Here is a 22,403-nt window from a genome sequence, read left to right on the forward strand (position 1 = left end):
CCTGTCCGAGGACATTTTGCCAGCTGAACGATGAGGGCGAAGGATGAGTTCATCGCGAGATGCTTGTCAAGGCCTGTTGATGATGGCTTCCACGACCCAAAGCGACCCACTCACAGAACATGGACAACACATGGTTTCTCACGGGTTCGCAGATTTTGCATTTCGCCATGCACCTTAGCTGTTTCGAAACCAGATCAGAATGTTAGGAAGCAACGGAAAACGTGTCGCGCAGCCGACGGTTGTTCGGGTGTGCCTGCCGCGCTCGATTGAAGACGGCGTTGATAGCTCCACAACCTCACAATACTTGAGACGCAGGAGGGACACGCTATTTGTTCTAGCTGCAGACCTGGGTATAGCAGAAGAAAGAGCACATTGGCATGCAATTTTTAGGCTTGGGAGGTACATTGCTCGCCGACACCAGAGAAGTTTCGCTCCGATCGACGGCATGATACTTCTCACAATTTCACCACAACCTTCGCGCCACTAATCTTCCCACCCGCCAACTCATCCATGCCAGCCTGACAACCCTCCAAACCTTTCCCCTCGCCCACAATCTTCTTCGGCGGCAAGCACTTCAGCCTCCCATCCGCCAGCGCCGCGCCGACCCATTCCCAGACCTTCCCCACCAACTCCTTCTGCGTTTCTAGCGTATACGCGAAGTTCAACTTCACCTCCACTCCATGCTTTGCATACTTCTCCGCGTCGAAGAAGACGCCGGCGATGAACTTCCGGCACTCGAAGCCTGCTTCCTTGTGCTGATGGAGGATCTCGGAGAGCGGGACGATTGTTTCCTCCTTTGAGATACCGTCATACGCTCCTGCCACCTCCGCCTTCGTCTCCTTGAGATACTGAACGATCTGCTCCACCACATCCGCGTCGCCCTGATCAAAACAAACCGCTGCCCCAGCCTCTTTGACCATGGCATGATTCCGCTTGCTCGCCACCCCAACAACGGTATACCCTGCCTGACTCGCCAGTTGCACGCCACAACAGCCCACGCTCGAGCTCGCCGCCCACACGATCAGCGTCTTGCCCGTGCCCGGTTTCTCTGCTGATGCATCGACCTTCGGCAACCCCAGTCCCAAGAGCCCATCCACGAAGAGGCAACTCGCTGCAGTAATCAGGCCCAATGGCAAGACACACGCGTCTTCATACTCCACCCCCTCAGGGATCTTCGCTATCTGGGGAAGCTTGACCACCACGTACTCCTGAAACCCAGCTCGATGGTACACGACTCCTTCCTTACCATCGTCACGTGTATCGAGCGGCGTCGCCGCACCGACGACCCTGTCCCCAACTTCCCAACCTTTGACTCCGGCGCCAACTTCAACGATCTCTCCTGCAACATCGCAGCCAACCACAGCGGGATAGTCCTTGACGAGTATACCAAGGGACTGGATGCCGACGGCAGTTGGGTTGACGGCTGCGGCGCGGTTGCGGATCGTGATTTCGTTGGCTTGGGGGCGGTGGTAGGGGTAGGTGGTGATCTGGAAGGGGTGGGCCTTGGGTTCGGTAATGAGCGCGGCGCGGTTTTGGGGCGTGGTGGACGTCATATCTGGGGGTTTCCTGTGGACTTGTTCTTGGAGAGTGTTAGGCTGGTTTGTCGATCCAGTATTGGATATTGCGCCAATTCAATACTTGCTAGGATTGGCGATGACATGCGCTGGTCTCGCTTGCAATCACCTACCTCAACCTCCACATATGTTGGGAGGTGGCATCCTTAAATACATCACGACCTCACTGGCCCTACTTGAACACATAGAAGGCATGCCCGGAAATGAGGTCTGCTAAAGTCCATCACAATGGGCAGTGCCATTCTTGAAGATATGTGGTAGCTCTTTGATCGGTTGCGATCTGCGAAAGGGCAAGTTCAACACTTGTACCTGCATGCCAGTGCTTGTAGCCGTGCGGTGGAGTCATCTCGGTGATGCGTATCGGCAGCTCTAGTTCCAACAACGATACGACTTCGAGCTAGACCAGAGCCTGATCTGGAAGCAAGCACGGTGTAGATTGGAAGTGTGAGCCAGGAGCAATGGAGTTTAGCCAAGGATCAGCGTTTGAGGTTGCCTTATCGCCGAGCCGTGCCTCTATATCGTTGCCAGGTCTGAGCATCGTCGATCTAGCGAGACCTTCTAAGCACAGGAATGCAGAAACAGTCTGTCGACTGCTGTGCAGTTGTGTACTAACAAAACGTATGTATCGCTCCACGGCCGTATATGCAAAATGCCAGAAAAATGCTACAATGGTACCTTCCCAACTCCGGACCACCCGCCATCCCCCATCCAAGGTCCACCTATCTATGCCCGAACACATCCATAACATCCACGTCCCCATCATCATTGTCGTCGTCGTCGTCATCCTCCATAGCCTCGTCACTATCGTCATCACTCTCCTCACTGTCCTCCATCGCGCCGTCTCGTGTAACGCCCTCGTTGCTGCGCGGACTAGCCGCACCCCAGAAGTCCATCTCCTCGTCCTCATCGTCCACTCCTGGCGTGGCTCGTCCGACAGAACTGATGCGCCGTGCAAACTCGGCGCCTGCTGCGGCTGCCATGGCCGCAGCACTGCTCATGGCTGCACTGGCTGTAGTGCCCATTGTCGTCGGCGTGGAAGATCGTTGGGACTGAGTCTCGCCCGTGCCAAAGTAGCTGCTTACGACAGGCGAAGGTGAGCGAGCGGAGCGGGAGCTTGGAGAGTGCGGCATTAGCATGGGGACTGGACTTGGGGAGAGGTGGCGACTGGTGCGGTGGTCGCTGCATTGTTGATCGATGCTGTCGAGGGGCGTGCTTGCGCCGGGACTGGGCGCCGAGGTGAAAGGGTGTCTGATATAGGGTACGGCGGCTGCTGATCTAGATCAGTGACTGGCGTGTGCGTCTGACTTGCCGTCATGGAGCTTTCCGCCAGTCCTGCCTCGTTTAGGTGAGTCTGTGCCTGCTCTTGGATCTGCAACTGTACCGTCGAAGCCTCGCCGACCATCTCAAGCTGGACTGTGTTGAAGCTATCGCAGAAGATACACTTCGTTCCAAGCCAGTGATAAGTCGAAGCGCCTTTATTCAGACAGTCATTGCAGAAGACGTAAGCCTTCTTGTTGGCATACTCTGGCGGCATAGGCTGACTTTCGATATGGCGTTCCAATCGCTGGAACTGCGACGCCATATTTTCGACCGATTTCGAGCAGATCGGGCATTTGTACGTAATCGCGCACAGCTCCTTGAAGCAGCTAGTGTGAATGCTGTGTCCGCATCTCATGAAAGAGATGGGCGATGTGCTGTCGAAGAGATACTCGCCGCATATTGGACAGTCACACTTCGTGGAATGCTCAATACAGCGATGCTCATCCTGGAAACGAATGCTCATGCAGGCCGCGCAAGTCTTGCAGTGGAAGTAGTCCTTGCCGATACCTTGGCCGACCCGACACAGACCGCAGTCGTTGCAATGATAGATCGACTTCCGAGGGTCGTTGTTCCACAGCTTGCATATCGCACAGTAGTAATACGCTGCGTCCTCGCCACAAGCATTACATGTCTGAGATACGGCTTGAGGTGTCTGACACAGCATACAAAGCATGAACTTCGTGTCGCGCCGAGGCAGGACATGGTTTTCGGCTGCATCGTGGCAAAGGCGGCAGGCGTACCATTTATTGCATGTGAAGCATTGCATCTTCACATTCCTGCGATAGTGGCTGCATCCGAGAGACCGCTCAGTGATGCCAGCCTCGATTTCTTCCTCGTTAAGCGGAGCGTAGGAAGGCTGCAGATCTCGCTCGGTCAGCCTGAATGCGAACTGCTCTTGAGTAGTTGTGTTCGAAGCTTGATACTCAGTTGGTGCACGTGACCGAGCAGGTCGTTTGTCTTTCTGCATGGCCTTGTGCCTCTCGTTCATCAGGACATGGATCAGCTGGGACTTCTCCATTGGCGTGCCTGGCCCAGTCCAAATGGCATTTATGCGTTGTCTGACGGGGCCCATGCCATCGTCTTCAGGCAGCGTGTCGGACCCATCTCGTCTCCTGACATAGCCATCCTCCATATACACGTCCGATGAACCCTGGTCGGGCTGTGGTTGTGATGTTTGTGTGAAGTTTGAGACCGCCAACGGATCTGACTGCGAATGCTCTCGGCTGGGGTCTGAGAACATTCTTGAGCGGTTGACCAGCCGCCGCGCTGGGTTCAGGGACGTCTCCGAATTTGCTCTCACATCCTCTAGTCTAGCTGGCCTGGCTGGGGTAGTCTCGGTTTCTAAGGGTGGAAATTCCGTGGTGGTCGCATCTCGCGGCGTGGGCTGCGGAGAATCGAGTAAAGGTTCTAGGGGCGGCGAGAAGGGATCGCTATTGAGTTGCTGTGTCCACAGCTGTATAGTGCGTGCGAGTGCCTGTACTGTGGACTCGCTGCCTACTGCTTCTGCTGAGTCTGGTGGTGGCGAAGTGTTGTTCCAAAATCTGGCGGTCCAGGCGCTGAAGTCGGGGACTTGAGGAAATGGCGGCAGCTGGAATGGCCCAAGGGAGGGCGACGACTCGGAGAAGCGACGGGCCTGATCACGTAGTCGTGGAAAGAAATTAGGAAGGTATTCCTGGTAGTTACTCATCGAGAGGCCACCATCCCATTAAAGAGAAGGCGTATGGAAGAATGCTCAGAGCGAATGCGATGCGGTCAGATCGATCTACTGGCCAAGGTCGGAAAGTCTAAGAATGCGAATGAAAGCAGAAGTCAAGTTTGAGTGTGCAAAAGCTGGGGAAGCACGGGGAAAACGTGCATGCGACATGAGGTCTGTCTTGCGTCGAACCGGTGCCTGTGACGTGGGCGCTGACAAAAATCTGGATCATGTGAAGATTTACAAGGCTACGCGAGGCTCTGAAGATCGACAACAGACAGACTACCTACATGCTGTGCTTCCTGTTCTTGCTCCCTTCAGTGCATATATGGTCCTCGAAGTCAATGACAATAGGCAGAACCGGACGCTGACTCATGCCATGTACAGTGAACACTCCGATTCACCGAGCATATCATCTCGGCCAGCGCCGGGCCTTCGCCTTGACGAGAATGATATAAATATTCGCCTTGACTCCCACTTCTTCCTTTCACGAGACCAGCAGAAGCACCCAGAAGACTGGTTCAACTGTCATGCTATGGTAGCTTTCGCTGCTACTGTGTGGGACGAGATTGATTGATCACTTGTCATGGTCACAGGTGCTGACGAAACACCGTACTGTACATCTCCCTTGAGGAGCATGCTGTTCTATGATACTGTTTCGTTACCTAACTTGCACATGCAGTGCCACACTGTATGACATGCACCATATGATACAGATATTGCAGCCATACACATATCAGTATAGTCAACGCGGTGGCCATCGCGATGCTGACGAGTCTCACTACTTTCAGCTGGGATCCTGATCTTAACGCAGAACCCATCGCTTATCGGCTTCCTTCGCACCCTCCTCACTGCCACAGCATCCAGTGTGCCCTTGATCGAGTCTTTGCTGCAGCTCGGGAACTTCTTCTTCAGGATCTCGACTATTGCAATCTTGTTCAGATCGCTACCCTGCACCTCCAGCTTGAAGGCTGCCAGCTGGTCGTCTGGGATCATCTTGAATGCTTTGGCAGGCTTAGTGACGGCACGGGCCTTGGGCGTCGGTTGTGGTTGAGGACTTGCAGCAAGTCCTGGCTTATTTGGGTCATTCTTGGGCGTCATGAGTGTCTTGAAAGGGGTAGTCGTGTTTGTGACATCGGAGAGAGGCAGTCGAGGTGGCTGCATGGTAGAGGCGACTGTCGGTGATTCGGCTCGCTTTCTCTGCACATTGGGCGGGATGCTCCAATGTGACGTGGAATATGGATCGATAGGCAACCGCTGATCATCGTGCATGAGCTGTAGTCGATGCTCGTCCAGGTTGACTTTGCCAACCACAAGTTCTGTGTCGCCTTCCCAGCAGAGACCTGTTGAGATAGGCTCATTGTCGCCAGTGGCAATGGCTCGCTTGCCCACATCGTTCTCGTCATCCAGGAAAGCATCCATATCATCTGCATCATCATCGCCTTCGGACTCGTCGTCTGTGTCATCTAGATTCTCGTCCTCAGGCTCCGGCTCTTCCCATTCGGCCTCACTGTCATAGTCGTAGTCTACCTCCGGGAGGCCACGATACGTCGGGACGCGGGAGATCTTGCGGGCTGTTCGTGGACTGACCGGTCTCGTCCAAGTTCCCTGGTACGATGGCCTAATGTCTTCTTTGAACTCCAGCGTCTTGAATACAGCCTGCTTGATAGCCAAGGAAGCATCCGTGGTCTCTGATGTGAGGTCAATCGGAGCATCAGCAGACCCATTGGCCAGAGAGATCAGTTCTTTGATCGGTACTGGTGTGAAGGTACGCGCTTTCAGGGGCTTGAACAATGATCTAGGATCGACTGCCAGCTCAGTTTGCTGTTGAACCAGATCCAGATTTGTGCCCTCTGGACGGGGCTGACGCAGAAAGCGATTGATCGGTGCAACGGTCGAATGAGAAAAGGGCTCGAAGGGAAGAAAGTAGGCGTCCGTCTTGATCTTCATTTGAAACCCTTTGGTGTCGACCGCAGGTTTGATCATGTCGATGGAGCCGATTGAAGATCTTCGACTGCTCACACCGACTGAGCCGTCTTCTGCTGTTCTGGCTGGCGATGTGGCACGGGCAGGCATGCCGAAGAAGGCACCCAGGCGCATTTGTGACTGTTCATGTCAGTATGAGTTGTAACGGTCTTGGGTGCAGGACTCACTCGATCTTTCTTGGTCTTCTCTTCCTCCCTCTTGGCCTTCTCTGCCGCCTTTTCAGCCTCTCTCTGAGCCTTCTCAGCGTCCTTCGCGGCCTTCTCCTCTTCACGGGCCTTCTTCTTCTCTGCTTTCTCAGCTTCTTGTCTGGCCTTCTCGACCTCCTTGAGTCGCTTCGCTTCTTCTCGTTCTTCGGCCTTCTTCTTCTTTTCTTCGTCCCTCAATCGCTTCTCCTCGTCCTTCTTGGCCTTCTCATCAGCCTTGATCTTCGCTTTGTCTTCCTTAATGACACGTGCAATGGCGTCCTCGACCTGCTTCTCGGCGAAAGTCAACTGGGGCTTTTTCGCCGGCGGTTGGCTCGAGGATACGGCGGGTGTCGCAGCCATCTGGGACATGGTAGGGATCGGTTGAGGTGTTGATGCTGTGAGCTCGCTCAGGGACGAATCTGAGCCGACAGACATGGGCGATGCTGGTCGATGGTGATCAGTTGATGGAGGTCCTCGCGGACTCGACGCGGAAGTGTGGTCAACTGGTAGGCCATCGTATGTCCTCTTCACACCGGGTGAAAAGTGTGGTGCTGTCATGGCTTCCATCATGACTGCTGTATGCCCGCTGCGGCACCGCTGCTTGAGAATTCGGCTCAGCAGTCGGATCCAGCACCAGCGTCGGTATTCTTACACTGTACTCGAGAGATATACAGGGGTGCTGAGGCGAGCGATCATGTAGGTACAAAGTGGATTGAACGAATCGCGAAGAATTAAAGTCGGGGAAGGAGCGCGTCAGGACGCGTCGGGCTTGGCCTTAAATGTGGGGAAGGACAGACCCTTCTACAGCTTGCAGGTGCCTCAGGCTCACTTGCCTTCAGCATATACAATTCTTTGTTCTACTGAACGTCTATACCGTAATTTGAGCAATTCGACATGTGGCTAACAATGAGTCATCTGTCACCTGAAGCACGAAAGTATGCGTCGCAGTGCTCTGGGCCGTGGACCTGGGCCTACCTCCAACTTCGTGACGGTCTCCTTCTCTGACTTCCGCTCACCCTCACCGTCGAATGCAGTCGATGATGTTGTATCTTCACGGCCATCCTCATAGCTTAGACTATCAGCTTCTCGGTTGACGAAAGTCTCGCGTAGCCATTTCGTCAGTGCTTCCACGTCTTCCGTGCTACTCATGGCGCCGAAGCTCACTCGTATGATGCCGACAGCTCCATAGAAGCCGGGCGGTGCTCTCGAGTCGTCCGAGCACTTGATACCTCGTGCGTAGAAATCTCTCATTTGTTTTGCAGTGATATCCAGATATTTGGCAACGCCGCCTGGGTTGCACATCCCGCCTTTTCGCAGGTGGATTTTCGCATCGATCGCCGATAGCTCGACATCAGACGCACGAAAATGATGACCGGCAGCGTCCAGGACACTGAAGGCGATGACCGGTCCCTGCGATTCGGGTTCGGACGACCAATACACTCGCACGACTGGCGCGCCTGTCTTATGCCGCAGAGCCAGCATCTGCTCCCGTGCTGAGTTCGTAATACAACGCACATGACGTGTTATGTTCTGCATCGATCCATAGATGCGTGTGTGAACGTCCAAGGCGTGGCCAAGGACAAGAATGTTGTGGAATGGAATCGTGCCTTCCTCAAGTGCTTCATGGACATTCGAGTGCCGTATGTGGTAGGGGTCGGAGCCGGGAATGACAAGATCGACAGTCCCGCCAGCAAAATATCTCTTCGCCAGCAGTATATCAGCGGCGGGACCCTTCTTCACGAGTAGCGCTCCTAGGTCTGGCAATCCGAAAATCTTGTAGAAGGACAACGAGATGTAGTCATGCCTATAGCATGACTTTGCCAGATCGACAGGAGCCGTCGAAGCCAAGGCTGCGGCGTCAAGAAGTGAGTACACTGATCTGCCGCGACTCTGCTCATGCTTCACCTTTTGACAGACGGCTGTGAGGAGTGCATTATCACGCACACCGCTCAGATTCGATTGGCCAGGCAGGGCGATGAGCTTGGGCCTTTCGGGTCGTCGTCGAAGGTGGCTGAAACGTATTCTGCTCCGCAACCAGTCGTCGAATGTCTGTGTATCCTTGACGACTTGTGAGTGTTGCGCAACTTGCCTCAGTCCGACAACACTGTTGTGGCATTCTTCATGGTAGCCTAGGTCGAAGCCAGATGGCTGGTCGCGAAATGCTTCCCCAACAAGCTTGATTGCGGCGGTCGCGTTGGCCACAAATACAACGTCCCACTCGTTAGCGGACCCATTGAAAAACTGGAGCACTCTTCTCCGTATGTCTTCCACGCGACAGGAGGTGAGCTGGGACGAAGCTGCGCCAGAGTGAGGATTGCCGAAGAGGTTGGTTTTGAGGTCGCTGGAGCAGGCATCAATGAGCGACTGGGCATACAAGGTCGTGCCGGAGTGATCGAGATATGTAATACCTGGGGTTGAGGTCAGAAGTCCGCTTGTAAAATCCCGAATTGCAGTGCACTTGCCTTCAAGCTGTGGATACTCTCGCCAGCGGATGTCTGAGATATTGATGAAGTATCCGCTCACGGGATCGATCTTAACAGCTGTCGCTTCGCAATCATACTCGATCAGTGGGCTAGGTCTGTCGTTGACGTTGAACATGACTGACGTCCAGCATGTTCACCTGTGTCCCGATAACCTGGTCGAGGATGTACGTCGCTCGTCACACGTGGGAAACACAGATGCTGACGATAAGCGAGGTCAGGGAAAGTCTTGTTGTGGTATATCGGGTTGCCAATATTCGGCCCCGTCATGGCAGAGACAGTGCCACATGCGTAGCACACATCTTCTGCTGGATTGATTGGCGTCAGACCTGGCTCGCGCAGATGGCCAAATGACAGGCACTTCCGTTATTAGACGATGTGGATGCACGAACACCTACCTTGATAGGGGACAGGCATCAGTTCTGGATGCATCATGATGTCGAAGCTGTCGGTGTCAGAGGCCCAAGGCTGGCGCATATTGCATATTTCTTACACACGCGAGACCTAGCTTGGGGCCACGAACCACACATGTTGTCGATGTGATTTAAGCGAGTTTTCAGGCCCGCTTGTGTGGTCGATTTGGCCCCTGTTCGTACATGAATTGATCGTAGCCGACTCGTGTGAGGCTGAAATGCTGTGCGGCCAACACGAGCGTGAATGCAAGCTCTGTGACTTGTTTACCCATCTCGTTGGAGATGTGATGAATAGACCAAGCCACTCAAGCAATATACACTCCTCGCTGAATTGCTCAAAGGTAATTACCAGTGACAGCAAATGAGTTCTGGCAGATCTGTCGGAGGCCCAATTTCGCGTTGTCTCGTACCCACGGGCGAGCCGACAGGAACGAAAGTACACCCCCTACCCATCATGCTGCAGAACGCGGGGTCGGAGTGGGCAACTAATCAGCATCACCGATGTTACCACAGCGCAAACACGAATGCTCCTCGATAGAGCACGCCAATAGCAAGTGTGAAATGTTTGAGATAGTAGACCGGCAGCTGAAGGCTTCGAAGCCACCCACTGGTCGAAAGGGTCGACGTGAACCACCGTAGATGTTCTGCGGCGTACGCCACGGCCAATGTGCTTCAAATTTCGGAATCTGTACTTCTTTTTGGCTCTGTCGATCGAGCATACGCGCATGCAAAAGATGACCTGGTTTATTACACAGTGAAAGCTCTGCATTCGCACTCGGCGTGCTTTCGCTCTGATTGCCAACTTCATTGCCAACATGTCACCACGACTGCGGCTGCGTCCGCTCGCACGGGCCTTGGAAGCCTCGTCAACCTCTTCCAGCAGATACGTCTGCGCACGATGCAGCTACGCAACAGCCACAGCGACAGTACCAGCACCATCGCAAGATCAGCTTACGTCGGGAATGCCGCAGCTATCTCGCCATCACCCTCTTCAGCCACCCTCACACCGCGATCCGAAGTACCGGAAAGCTCAGATGCTCCGATCATACGTATCATTACTACAGACCACACCTTTGATGCTCTTCTTTCAGCACAACAATCTAAAAGCAATGGAGTGGGCATCCATCCGGAGAGAGCTCGCCCGGGCGCTAGAAGCGGCAGACAAGTCGTTGCCGGACCACGCAGATCTTGCCGACTCAATCAAGCTACAAGTCATACAGACCAAAATGTTTGAGCCGGCGTTGCGAATAACAGAACACTTCGATCCGTCAGACTCAGTACCGGAGGAGTTGAAGGCGGCCTCCTTCGCTCGACCTCGAGACGATCCAACGTTGACACATGTTCTGTCGTCTCGCGCCTACAATGCAGCCAAGGCGAGGGATGAGAGACATGAATTGGCAACACTGTTACAGGGGTCGATAGCCGTCTTGACTCTTCCGATAGTTTCGCCGCAACATCTAGCAGCTGCGATGCGGATACTCGCGCCAAACAAGCCAGCGTTTCCCGCACCAACACGCCGGTCCACTCCGTCGTACTACGAGCCGGCGGTACAGGACGGTCTGCGGAAATTGCTGTTACTTGGCGCGAGAGTGGAAGGTAAAGTGTTCGACCAGGACGGCGTGCGATGGATCGGCGGAATCGATGGCGGTCTCGAAGGCTTGCGGGCTCAGCTGGTTAGTCTGCTGCAAATGGCTGGCGTGGGCTTGACTGGTGCTCTGGAAGGACTGGGCAAAAATCTGTGGATGACCTTGGAGAGCAGGAGGCAAGACATGGAGGAGAAAGCCGGCGAGGGAGCGAAGTAAGAAGAGGCGAAGCCAGATGTATGATAAGCACGTGGCTTCTTGCCGCATCAAGCAATTTGGACGAATTCTGTGTCTACTTCACAACATACCACATTCATTGGAACCCGAATTCGTCCCTCTCATGTCGTACTGATCAAAATCTTAGCATATCTCTCTGCATGGGCGCATGGTGCGTGGGTCGTGCTTCTATGTGTGTATCTTACGCCTTCGCGTTCGCGTACCTGGCATGACCCCACGCCGTCGGTCCTGATTGGCGAGCGGGCAGAACTTGAATATACGCCTTCTCGCGTACCTGCCCTGATGTTGCCTCCTATTGCGTACGGTTTCATAGAGTATACGACGAGCGTACGCCACAGGCGACAGGCGACTACTCTGTCGCTCCATGCCAGCGAACCGTAGCGACGGTGCAGTAGGTAGCAGAGGCTGAGTCTTGTTTTCCGCCGTAGATCGCCCACAAAATTTTCTTACATTTATATTCCCACCTGTTCTGTGCAAACCACCACGCCTTCAACCTTGACGATAGCCACCATCACATACTTTCTCTATCACGGGCATTCCTGAACCACCACGAAGCAAGCTGTACACTATTCACGATGGGCGACATACCTCCACCCTCCCCCACCAGTTCAGCAACTCATCAGCAGCATGCCCACCTCAGAGCAACCCTCCCCGTCCCCAACCCAACAACATCCCATTGGCAGACCCCGGAACACCGCCTCGCCCGCCACCGCACCACGCCCAACCTTCCGACTGAAGCAGACATAGTCGTCATCGGCAGCGGAATCACCGCCGCCTTCTTCGCCCTCCACATGCTCATCGCCGACCCCTCTCCAGCGTTTAACAATATGGTCGTCCTCGAAGCACGCACCATGTGTTCTGGCGCTACAGGTCGGAACGGTGGGCATTTGGTGGTTGATGGCTCTGCGAGAAAGGAGCGGCGGGAGTGGGAGGAGAGGGTGTGGGATATGGTCGCGGAGATTGCTGTGCGGGGCGGGAGTAGGATTGAGTGTGAGTGGAGGGAGGTGAGGAACGCTACAGGATGGTGGGGCTGGGATCGGGAAGGATGGGAGGGGGTGAAGAGGCGAGTCAAGCGGGACCGGGAGGTGTATGGGGAGAATTACCGGGTGGTGGAGGATGAAGACGAGCTGAAGGGCCTGGATCTCAAAGGATCGATGGGCGCGGTGGTTAGTGGGTGGGGACGAGCGGCGACGCTGTGTCCTTATGCGCTTGTTTGTGGGATCTGGGAAGGCTTGATCACGCGTTCGATGACGGACGGCCGTCGCCGTTGAATCTACAGATGGAGACGCCTGTTGTTGGCATTGAGCGCGATGAAGCGGCTGGGGTGAATGTTGTGAAGACGAAGGATAGGGGCGAGATCCGCGCGAAGCACGTTGTAGTGGCGACGAACGGGTATGTCAGCCAACTACTCGAGCGGTTCACAGGCCTGGTGGTGCCGACGCAGGGGCAGATGACAGCGTTGAAACCGGTTGAGGAGGGAAGACTGCTCAAGCATGATTATGGGCTTGAAGGTCTAAAGGGCCAGTCAGGCCTTATCGAGGACTACGCGGTGCAGAGGCCTTGGGATAAAGTTGGACAGGGTGCGATCATGCACGGTGGCGCGAGGCAGTGGGTCAAAGGTGGTGGCGAGGGTGTATCAGATGATAGCTACAATGTTGATGAGGCGGTCGAGTGGCTGAGGGACTTGCCGCAGAGGATCGATGTGGGAACTCACGCGTCTCAGCTCGAGTTGCTGAAGGCGTGGACGGGCGTTATGGGATATTCGAGGGATGGGGCGCCCTGGGTGGGTGCGATGCCGGGCATGGAAGGGGTCTGGGTATCTGCTGGGTATACAGGTCATGGTATGACGAATGCGCCAGGATGTGGAAGGCATCTGGGCATATTGGTCTCTGCTGCCTTGAGAGGGCAGGATTGGAGGGAAGCGGAAAGAAAGTCGATTGCGGAAGGAACCATGCTGCAGGAATTCGTGCTGTCTGAGGAGAGGATAGCCAAGGCTGGGCTGCTGTAGAGGAAGGAGCAGCAATCCACAGGAGAGCCTCCTGGGCTGCAACCTATACGATTCGTATGAGTTTAGCAGAACCACATAGGAGATAGGTCGCAATGATGCCACGAGGCTACACGATAGTAGTAAAAGCTATAACATTACCGAGCACTGATCAATAATCAGTAAATCCCAACCGTGAACATCACAAACCGCGACTTCCTTTGTATATTTCCTCGATGCGCGCCTACCTTGCGTTTCTTGCTGTGCAAGTGTGCTTCACCAGTTGCCCAGGTGTGCTTGCTCGGTCTCATCCACATACTTTCGACGAAATGAGGCATCTTCCAGCGACAACAACTCCAACTCTCCACATCTAGGGCACTTGCATATCTAGTACCTTTGGGCACCGAGACTCGCCGAAAAGTCCGAACATATCGAGGTCGTCCGCCAATGAGGACAGCATGGACTCTTTGCGCACCTCGGTCGACGTCGTGAAAGCATGTAATTGATGCCCCAGACTCGACGATAACTGCTGGCCAAAATGGCGATGGAAATGAACATTCGGTGTCGCAAGATCAAATCGTGGTTGAGGACCAATGAGCACTAAGCAGACTGCTCATGCACCTCGGTCGTCCTCTTGGTGAGACAAAGATGGTGCCCCAGGTCCAGTGATGCCCTCGCTGGCCAAGGCATCGAAACGAAGCTTTGTTACTCGGTGTCGCCAGAACTCGGACGCGCCATGATTCATTTCCCCAGATCCTCGGTTCACGATCCCTCGAGCCTCAATGCATTTTTTGCGCATTGTGCATTCCCGGGGTTCGTGTTTCAATAACGAGTCTAGGAACGCCTACCTCGGCACCTCCGCGCAAATATCGATCTCGCTGGTCAGACGCAGCCATGCTAGGCAAGGGATGAGTTGTCTAACTTGAAGTAAGTTGCTGCGGCTGCATAGCCAAGATAAGTCACTGCAACGTCCCTGGACCATGGCAATGTGGCATGGCAACCAAACCAGTTCAGGCACTCTTTCTACATCGCTATGGAACTGCCGGTGGATGGCGACTACTTCCGGTGGATGGTGACTGGCTGCAGATGTGCATCAAATCGAAGATGAGGTTCTGGCCAAGTCTTCATTTGCCACTTTTCGTCCATCCGCAGCGGTCCGTTGTCTCGATCTGGATCACAATTTCACAACTGACAGGTTTCTGCAGTGCTGGTTGCGAGTCAAGTCGGCACTCCGCGCGAGCGCAGAAGCATCAACTGTGCAATTCGTTGCAGTTCACGCCTAAAGATTGGTTCCGAGCAGTACAGGCTCTGTGTAAGCTTCATTGAGGCTCAACTCCAATGTTCTTGTCCAAAGCTTGCGGACTCTTGATTCTCGACACGCAGAAGTCTTTTCAAAGAAGCTCAAGAAGCTCACGAAGCTCACGAAGCTCATACACTGCTGAGTCTTCGTGCGCCTTGAGGCGTTGCTTGAATTGTCACAACCTTTTGGTTGTGGGTGTTATGCAGAAGCCTAGATGCTTCGAAATCGGCTTGATATGGCCATCAAGCCGAGCCACCAAACCTTGGGGCGTGAGGGGCGGCAACCTTACCCCAGATCCTATCTCCTCCGCCGAATCGACGAACAAAATCTCGTCCGGGGGATTACTAGAAACCCCAAAGCAACGGTCCCGCCACGCTAAATCATTCACGCAGCTGATGCTCACCAATCGCTCCGGCCTTTCCTTTCAGCTCTTTCGGCTGCCTAGAGCGAGCCAAATCGATACGTCGAGAACTTACTTTCTGTAACCGCAACTTACAGCACGAGCCATGTGCTTGATAACACGAGCTCTGCCAGAGTTTTGTGGGATGGATCATCAGACTATCTTTCTAGCTCATACACTGCATCCCTCATAGGTCGATGACGGCGTCTGATCCCCGCTCGACAAGACTTCATCTGGGCCCGAAGTCTTGTTTCCCAGGGTTTGTCTCTGGGGTTGAATGATGACTAGCCCTGGTCACCTCGAAGCGAGACCAGACTAGAGCGCCAGACGATATTGCTATATCCTCTCTACTTCTGCCTCGGTCACTTCAAAGGCTCTGTCACTTCTTCGACATCTCTTCGCTCGAGTCGTTGTCCTTCTCCCACAGCTCTGTGACTTCGCAGACTACTGCCCATCATGTCGGACAAAGAACAGCAGTACGACACCGTCGAGCAGCTCAGCAAGTCCCCCACTTCAGACTCCGACCGCCTCAATGAAGATCGCATCAACCGCTTCAGCCCGGAGGAGCAGAAAAAGATCATTCGCCGCATTGATCGACGACTCGTCCTCACCCTGGGCTTCCTCTACTGCGTCTCGCTGATGGACCGCACCAACTTGGGTAAGCAATGCTGTGTAGTACCTCATGTTGGCACAGAACACTGACTCCCCTACAGGTATCGCCAGTGTAGCAGGAATGGGTGTCGATTTGGCCCTCATCGGCGAACGCTACAACATTATCGTCTTGCTTTTCTTTATCACCTACGTTCTCCTGCAGCCACCTGCTACGGTTGTCCTTCGCAAACTTGGTCCCCGCGCTTTCCTGCCAACCATCACTGTGCTCTGGGGCGTCACCATGATCTGCTTTGGGTTCGTCAAGGTTTGGACCGATATGATTCCGCTCAGGCTTGTGCTCGGTATCTTCGAGGCTGGTTTCTTTCCCGGATGCGCGTGAGTATCAGAACCATCCAATGTTAACGATTATTGCTGATGCTTGCTTGTACAGTTATTTGCTATCATGCTGGTATCCAAGATATGAGCTCCAGAAGCGTAACGCTGTCTTCTACCTCATCGGGTCCATGGCGTCGGCCTTCGCTGGTATCCTTGCCTACGGACTATCTCAACTCAAGAACCACGGCTCGGGCCCATCTTGGTGGGGTGGAATCTACAGCTACCCTACCGCAAAGAATCCCGATCTTCCCTTCCTGCGCCACGGAGGTATTGCTGGCTGGAGGTGGATCTTCATCTTGGAAGGTGTCCTGACCTGTGTCTTGGGCATCGGAGCCTATTTCATCATTGTCGACTTTCCGGAGAAGGCAACGGCCACCTTCGGCCTCAAGTTCCTGAATCAAGAGGAGGTCGACTTTGTCGTCGCACGGATCGAGAAAGATCGTCACGATGTCCTTCCCGAGGAGTATGCACTCAATATGCTTCTGCATCTTGCAGCCTACCGAGCCATTTGCTGACAACTCGTCCAGGTTTAAGGTGGGAAAGTACCTCAAGAACGCGCTCGATCTCAAGGTCTGGGCCTTCGCTTCACTCTTCGGCCTGACCACGACCTGCACCTACGCCATCGCCTACTTCCTGCCCATCATTCTGAACGAGGGCATGGGTTTCAATGTTGCTGCCAGCCAGTGCCTTGTCGCACCACCCTACGTCCTTGCCGCCATCGTCATGTACGCATTCGCCTACCTCGGTGACAAGTGGCACTTGCGAAGCCCGTTCATTTTGTTTAATGCATGCCTGGGCCTCCTCGGTCTCGGCCTGTTGGGCTACGTCAAGAACGTCGGCGTCCGCTACGTGAGTTCCCTTGCCCGTCTTCACCCTAAAACATCAACTCTGAATACTGACGGGCCCGTTCACAGTTCGGCGTTTTCCTTGCTACCTCTGCCTGCAACGCCAACGTCCCCTGCGTCTTGACTTGGCAAGCCAACAACATTCGCGGTCAATGGAAGCGTGCCCTCTGCTCTGCGACCCTTGTCGGCTTCGGAGGCATCGGCGGTATCATCGGCGGCACAGTCTTCCGCGCCAAGGACAAGCCACACTACGAGCCCGGTATCTGGACATGCATGATTGCTTTCTCGCTCATCATTGTCATTACGCTAGCTTTGCAATTCAAGTTCATCCGTGCGAATAAGCGCGCCGAGGCGGGTGGAAAGCCAATTGAGGGCTTGGTCGGGTTCAAGTATACATTGTGAGATGGTCACGACCGTGAGAGGACCACCAAACGTTGCCATGGGGCTATGATGACAGCCAGTGCCTGAGAAACGAGGTATGAATGCGGCCCCGTGGTGCATACTGTCATCGACAGGTCTGGCTTTACTACATGGCTATTGACCCATGTTGGAATGTCAGATTGTTGAAGTCAAGAATGAATTAAATTTGAAATGCTACCGAACACACCTTGCGATGTCAGTTCTACAGATTATGTTTGTGAATCTGCGATGTGTCGGTGATTAGTTCTGTGCTCTGACCATGTGCTGATCAGAATTTTTGCTCCTGACTCTAGAATGGCTTCGATCTTATGCAGAAGCTGAAGACTTGAAAGCTGAAAGCCGACCTCGGCGCTGACACGAGCGGCACGAGCCACCGCCGCCAGACAGCCACGTGGGCTTTTCTGCGTATGAGAAATTTCTAGCAATGCCTGCATTGAGGTAGCTGCAGCTCGTTTCAGCTGTATAAACATGAAAGTCGAGACGGACCAGCAGAACCAAGATCCAACGGTGGTCGAATCTGGATAGGTTTTCGAAGTATTGGGCATCAAGGTGCTGACACGACAACCATGATCCCGAGATGACGGACCTCTACGCCATGGTCGCCGCATATTATGCATATGTCGTGTAGAGTGCTGACATCGAGCCGCCCTATCAATGACTTTCGCCTTCATCCGGAAGGTAGCAGTCCCAACGTTTCGGACCAGTGTTTCGTATTCGTTCGGGGCGGGCCTTGGACTCCTTGGGTTCCTGGAGGCGTATCAAGGGCTCATTAATGCCAGTGTGTCTCGCCAGACTGTGGCTGTAGCTCCTCGACCAGTTCTCTCACATTTGCAGACCTACGCCGATTTCTTCTCCAGCTTCGGCGGCTTGCGCTTCGGTCGAGGCGCTGAGTCTCCTGATCCCGTCGATGTGGTTTGCTTGCTCGCCGAAGACGCCGTTGCTTTGGCATCTTTCGTTGAAGGTGCCTTGTCCTTAGCTGCGGTAGCACTGTCTTTCGCTGTGTCTTTCGCCGCTTCTCCCTCCCCTCCACCCATATACGACTGCAGGCCCTTCGCGCCTGCTTTGGCGCCATCGCCTATAGCCTCCTTGCCTGCACTAAACGTCTCAAGCTCGTCATCATCTGGCATATCCTGCTCATTGATCTGGCCAGCCATACCCTCAACAGCCTTCTTCTGGTCCTCCGTAGCATCGGGATTCCATTCCAGCATACCGTCAGTCAGCTTGCCAACCCCTGCGGCCGCAACTCCGCCCACAGAGTACGCCGGCCCCTTTAGATACCCAACACCAGCGCCGAGTCCACCAGTGATCAAGCTCGTTACGCCGCCGACGAGCGTTCCAGTCAGAGTACCAAGCCCAACTCCAGGCAGACTGCCAGCGGCGAATCCTTGCAGTGCGCCTGAGTTGAGCCATTTGGCCAGTTTTCCGAATGATTCCGACTCGACTTCTTTGTCGAGGGCCTGCTTGAGCAGTTTCTGGCGTTCTTTAGAGTCGCCGGCGCCGGCGGCTGCTTGGAGGAGCTGCTGGGCTTTCTTCTTTGCCGCTAGGGAGTCCTTGGCGGCTTTGGAGCGTTCTTGAGATTGTTCTTCTTCGCTGAATTGTGGCTCCTGTTCGTTGCCTTTTTGCTCTGAGTCGCCATTGGTTTTCTGCCGTTTCGTCTGTTGCTGTTGCTTGTTTTGGTCTGTTTTCTGCTGCTGTGCCTTTGGCTGGCCTAACTTTTTGGGAGGCATTTTGGCGAATTGTGGCAGAGACGTGGCTGAGGATGCAAGACGGGTGAGGTTATATGACCACAGCCACTTACCTCTATCCAAGTTACCAGGCCTGGATATGCCTAGACATGACGTACGTAGTTACAAGTTGAAGGGGGACGGACGTGCATGTCTGGTTGGAGATCCAGGTTTGTGGTTGAGGGCTGACATCACGCGTGCTTAGCGCGGAGTATATTCGTGAACCCTTGTTCGCGCTCTCTGTTTACGTGGACTTTTTGAAGTAAGAAAAATAGTATATGTCAGCAATACAGCATGAAATTACCCTAACCCGCCTTCGGCAGAACAACAGTCCTCATTGAGATATTGTGTAGGTATCCACCAATGCGCCAGGGCGCTCGAGGAGGGTGGTCTGTCTTGTGGGAGAGCCACTGTCGTACCATGTGCGTGGACTTGTAACAGAGTGCTTGTCGTTGGCGGAGGGAATGGCTTTGGTCACCTGCGACCAAGCCATAACGTTGGTTGGAAGTGGTACAGTGCCTGGCTTCGGGCTGGTGACGTACCAGGACTGACCACGGCCGCGCCAAAGGCCACTGCCGGACGTGGAGAGGTGGGCAAGATGCTGTGAAGACGGTCGAACGGGTCCCGTCTGCAGAGTCTTGTGCTGTCTCACGGACCTAGATGTGCGCGTTGTGAAAGTACTCGTCGCACTCGACTTCTTGATATGCAGGGAGTGCCTGGCGAAGACTTTGCCAGGTGCAAGCTTGTTGAGCAGTGGCTTCAGGCACGGTAGGCATGCACAAACAATGCCGGTAAGAACCTCGGCGATTGACCAGTCGAGCGCTGGAACGATGATCTTGGTAGCGTTGATGTTGCGGAGACGGCCGAGGGTGGTGATTCGGACGACTGACGCCACTGCGGCCACCAAGCCAAAACAGAAGAGGCACGAGACGACGACTTTCTCCTTCTTCGGAATGCCGAGCTTCCAGAAGAATGGCAGCGGTAGAAGGCACAGCACGACGTCGCTGAACACCGAGAATGCTGTGGAGAAGTAGAGGAGATCCTCGACAGGGTAGCATTTCCGATCGAGGCTGAAGTCCCATGCACCTGCCACGGGGCGACACTGAAAGATGGTGCCGAGAATGGTACTGATGGCAACTGCAATGATTACTATGGCAAGTCCGAGAAGAACCCTCCGCAATAGCGGGACAGGAAAGATCCTCCAGTAAGTGCTGATAATCGACAGCTTGACGAGAGTGAGAGCCGTCGCGTGTAGGCAGACACAGATGAAGAGTGTCTGTATGCATGTCTTCACATTCTCAACGATCTTCGTGAGCGGAATGTCCCAGATGTTTGATCCGAGTCCATAGCCAACACCATAGATCACATAGGCTGAGAGTGCAACAGCTGAAGCTCCCGCTGCTAGCATCAGGTATCTTCGACGGCGACATGGTGGACGATGAAGGCTCTGACGGCGGACCGTACAGTGATGGTGATGACGACGGTCACAATTGCTAGGGCATTGTAGATTATGGTTCTACTTTTGACGTTGGTGTGGTTGGCGGCCGGATTGTTGACGTTAAGCAAGATGTCACTGATGTTGTAGTCCTCTGTGTCCATCATGTTGGTGATGAGATCTGCCGACAGAGCGCAGAATACTGCTCATAGCACTGGCACTCTCTGCGAAGGTGAGATTTCAGACCCAAGGAGCCTTTACAGCATATCGGCATCTTCAACTGCCACCGAAAACCTGGCTTATCGGTTCGTCGGGGTTGCATACTTCCAGCATCATCGACGTCTCAGATCTTGGGGCAAGTGAAGCTCGGGCCGATAGCACGGCATGCTCGGAGAGCATTGCTGTGCTCGCGTGATGACCCAGATGTGTGGGCGAGACATGTAGGATGGTCTAGCATCTCGGGATCCCGGGACGGCTTGCCGGGCCTTCATGGCCCAAGTGGTTCACAGGTGCTGTCTGGGACGCTCGAGCATTGGCTCCTTGCAAGCCACTAGGCCACATTGTAGTTTGTAGCAGGCGTCGGAGGAGACGAGGTCTCCAAGTCGCAAGGTGAAGAACGGCTGGGTTGAGAATCAAGTATACGGCTCTGTGATTGGTTGAGGCGGACCCGCCAGACTGTTCAAGGACTAAGGGCCTAAGTTGTGACACTCTTCCTTCCCTACTCATCATCATCAAGCACCATAGCCGTTTCAAATTGCTAACGAACGACCCACGTGTTCCAAGTGGCCTTTCTGGAGTAGCGGAGTGGGTTAGACAGCCAAGGCTCACGCCCAAAGCTCACCGGCACTCACACCAGCCCTCCCATCGATAAACATTGAAGGATGGCCGGAGGCTCTTAGCTACTCCCTGTGAGCATCGGACGCTGAGCATTCCGAGAACATCGTCGCAATGCAGCAGCGACCGACGCTTGTACGGCGAGCACCGGATACTTACCGCCGATGCTATGAGCATGGTAAAGGGGATTACCATCGAAACATATTCGAGCGCCAGATGCCTCCTGCCAACCATGGTCAAGTGATGGCTCCCTTCACTCATCACTCATAAACCGAACTGCTCCTTATTGACAAAGTATTGACCTTTTCGCGGTGACAGCTCCTCGAAAAGCCAGGAGCGTGCCAAAAGTCTTTCCTCGGTATCAAGGGTTGTCGCGCAAAGAAACATCAGTAGAGCTTGACCGGCGTGTTTGCCGATACTGACGACTCTAGTGCTTGATCTATCGGTTTCTTGCGATGAGCTAGCGCATGAAGTGCCGTACTTGTAAGGCTAGGCGATCCAGTGCGGAAAAGGAAGTCCTCCCAGAAATATCCCACCACAGTTTACAAGTAGATGCTGAAGATCACGCAAGGCTTGGCAATATCACAACATCGTCCATGCCAAGCCCCTCCGATCATCACTCCTCTTAGCGAGCTCCTTCTTCCTGTGGACTGACGACGTTATCGTCAAAGACAGTGGCGCATGAGATTGGCTGGTTGATGTTGGCTTCCACATCGGCGGAGTCTTGGCCATCGAAACAGCGTTCGACTCGCCAAAGATATCGATCGTGGTTCCCTCGTGGACGAATGATGCTTGATCTGCTTGCATGAGTAGTCTTGATACTGACGCTGTCATTGGCCGGGACCCTCTTGTATTGCAAGGTGTCGTGGTAGCGAGAATGATGTGATTATTGGCAACGAAATTCCAAACTATGGGACCGGCTGTTATGCGAATACATATTTGTCTGATCTGTCGCAGCTTGAGCACATATGCAGTACATTTACAAGCAGGGCACTCCTCACAG

General features: G+C 54.1%; 7 protein-coding genes across 7 annotated transcripts; 3 read left to right on the forward strand and 4 right to left on the reverse strand.

Moving 5' to 3' along the window:
* Positions 1–455: 455 nt before the first annotated feature.
* Positions 456–4,581, reverse strand: AB675_5329 (putative RING finger protein; the record flags this gene model as incomplete). Its single annotated transcript, XM_018145535.1, has 3 exons — positions 456–1,579; positions 2,446–2,687; positions 2,717–4,581. 3 exons carry the CDS (start codon positions 4,579–4,581, stop codon positions 456–458), a joined length of 3,231 nt encoding a protein of 1,076 aa, XP_018001994.1.
* Positions 4,582–7,676: 3,095 nt separating this feature from the next.
* On the reverse strand, positions 7,677–9,356 carry AB675_5331 (Molybdenum cofactor sulfurase; the record flags this gene model as incomplete). The annotated part of the gene is made up of 1 exon (XM_018145537.1): positions 7,677–9,356. One exon carries the CDS (start codon positions 9,354–9,356, stop codon positions 7,677–7,679), a length of 1,680 nt encoding a protein of 559 aa, XP_018001823.1.
* A 1,110-nt stretch (positions 9,357–10,466) lies between these two features.
* AB675_5332 (uncharacterized protein) lies at positions 10,467–11,453 on the forward strand (the record flags this gene model as incomplete). The annotated part of the gene is made up of 1 exon (XM_018145538.1): positions 10,467–11,453. The coding sequence occupies one exon, from the start codon at positions 10,467–10,469 to the stop codon at positions 11,451–11,453; it is 987 nt and encodes a 328-aa protein (XP_018002063.1).
* A 593-nt stretch (positions 11,454–12,046) lies between these two features.
* Positions 12,047–13,479, forward strand: AB675_5333 (uncharacterized protein; the record flags this gene model as incomplete). Its single annotated transcript, XM_018145539.1, has 2 exons — positions 12,047–12,682; positions 12,751–13,479. The coding sequence occupies 2 exons, from the start codon at positions 12,047–12,049 to the stop codon at positions 13,477–13,479; spliced, it is 1,365 nt and encodes a 454-aa protein (XP_018001903.1).
* A 2,132-nt stretch (positions 13,480–15,611) lies between these two features.
* On the forward strand, positions 15,612–17,389 carry AB675_5334 (High-affinity nicotinic acid transporter; the record flags this gene model as incomplete). The annotated part of the gene is made up of 5 exons (XM_018145540.1): positions 15,612–15,813; positions 15,869–16,142; positions 16,198–16,605; positions 16,670–16,991; positions 17,057–17,389. The coding sequence occupies 5 exons, from the start codon at positions 15,612–15,614 to the stop codon at positions 17,387–17,389; spliced, it is 1,539 nt and encodes a 512-aa protein (XP_018002010.1).
* An 854-nt stretch (positions 17,390–18,243) lies between these two features.
* On the reverse strand, positions 18,244–19,134 carry AB675_5335 (uncharacterized protein; the record flags this gene model as incomplete). The annotated part of the gene is made up of 1 exon (XM_018145541.1): positions 18,244–19,134. The coding sequence occupies one exon, from the start codon at positions 19,132–19,134 to the stop codon at positions 18,244–18,246; it is 891 nt and encodes a 296-aa protein (XP_018002062.1).
* Positions 19,135–19,465: 331 nt separating this feature from the next.
* AB675_5336 (uncharacterized protein) lies at positions 19,466–20,733 on the reverse strand (the record flags this gene model as incomplete). The annotated part of the gene is made up of 2 exons (XM_018145542.1): positions 19,466–20,529; positions 20,652–20,733. The coding sequence occupies 2 exons, from the start codon at positions 20,731–20,733 to the stop codon at positions 19,466–19,468; spliced, it is 1,146 nt and encodes a 381-aa protein (XP_018002112.1).
* Positions 20,734–22,403: the final 1,670 nt, after the last annotated feature.

The sequence above is a fragment of the Cyphellophora attinorum genome (assembly GCF_001299255.1).
Source record: "Cyphellophora attinorum strain CBS 131958 chromosome Unknown Contig8, whole genome shotgun sequence".
Classification (NCBI taxonomy): Eukaryota; Fungi; Ascomycota; class Eurotiomycetes; order Chaetothyriales; family Cyphellophoraceae; genus Cyphellophora; species Cyphellophora attinorum.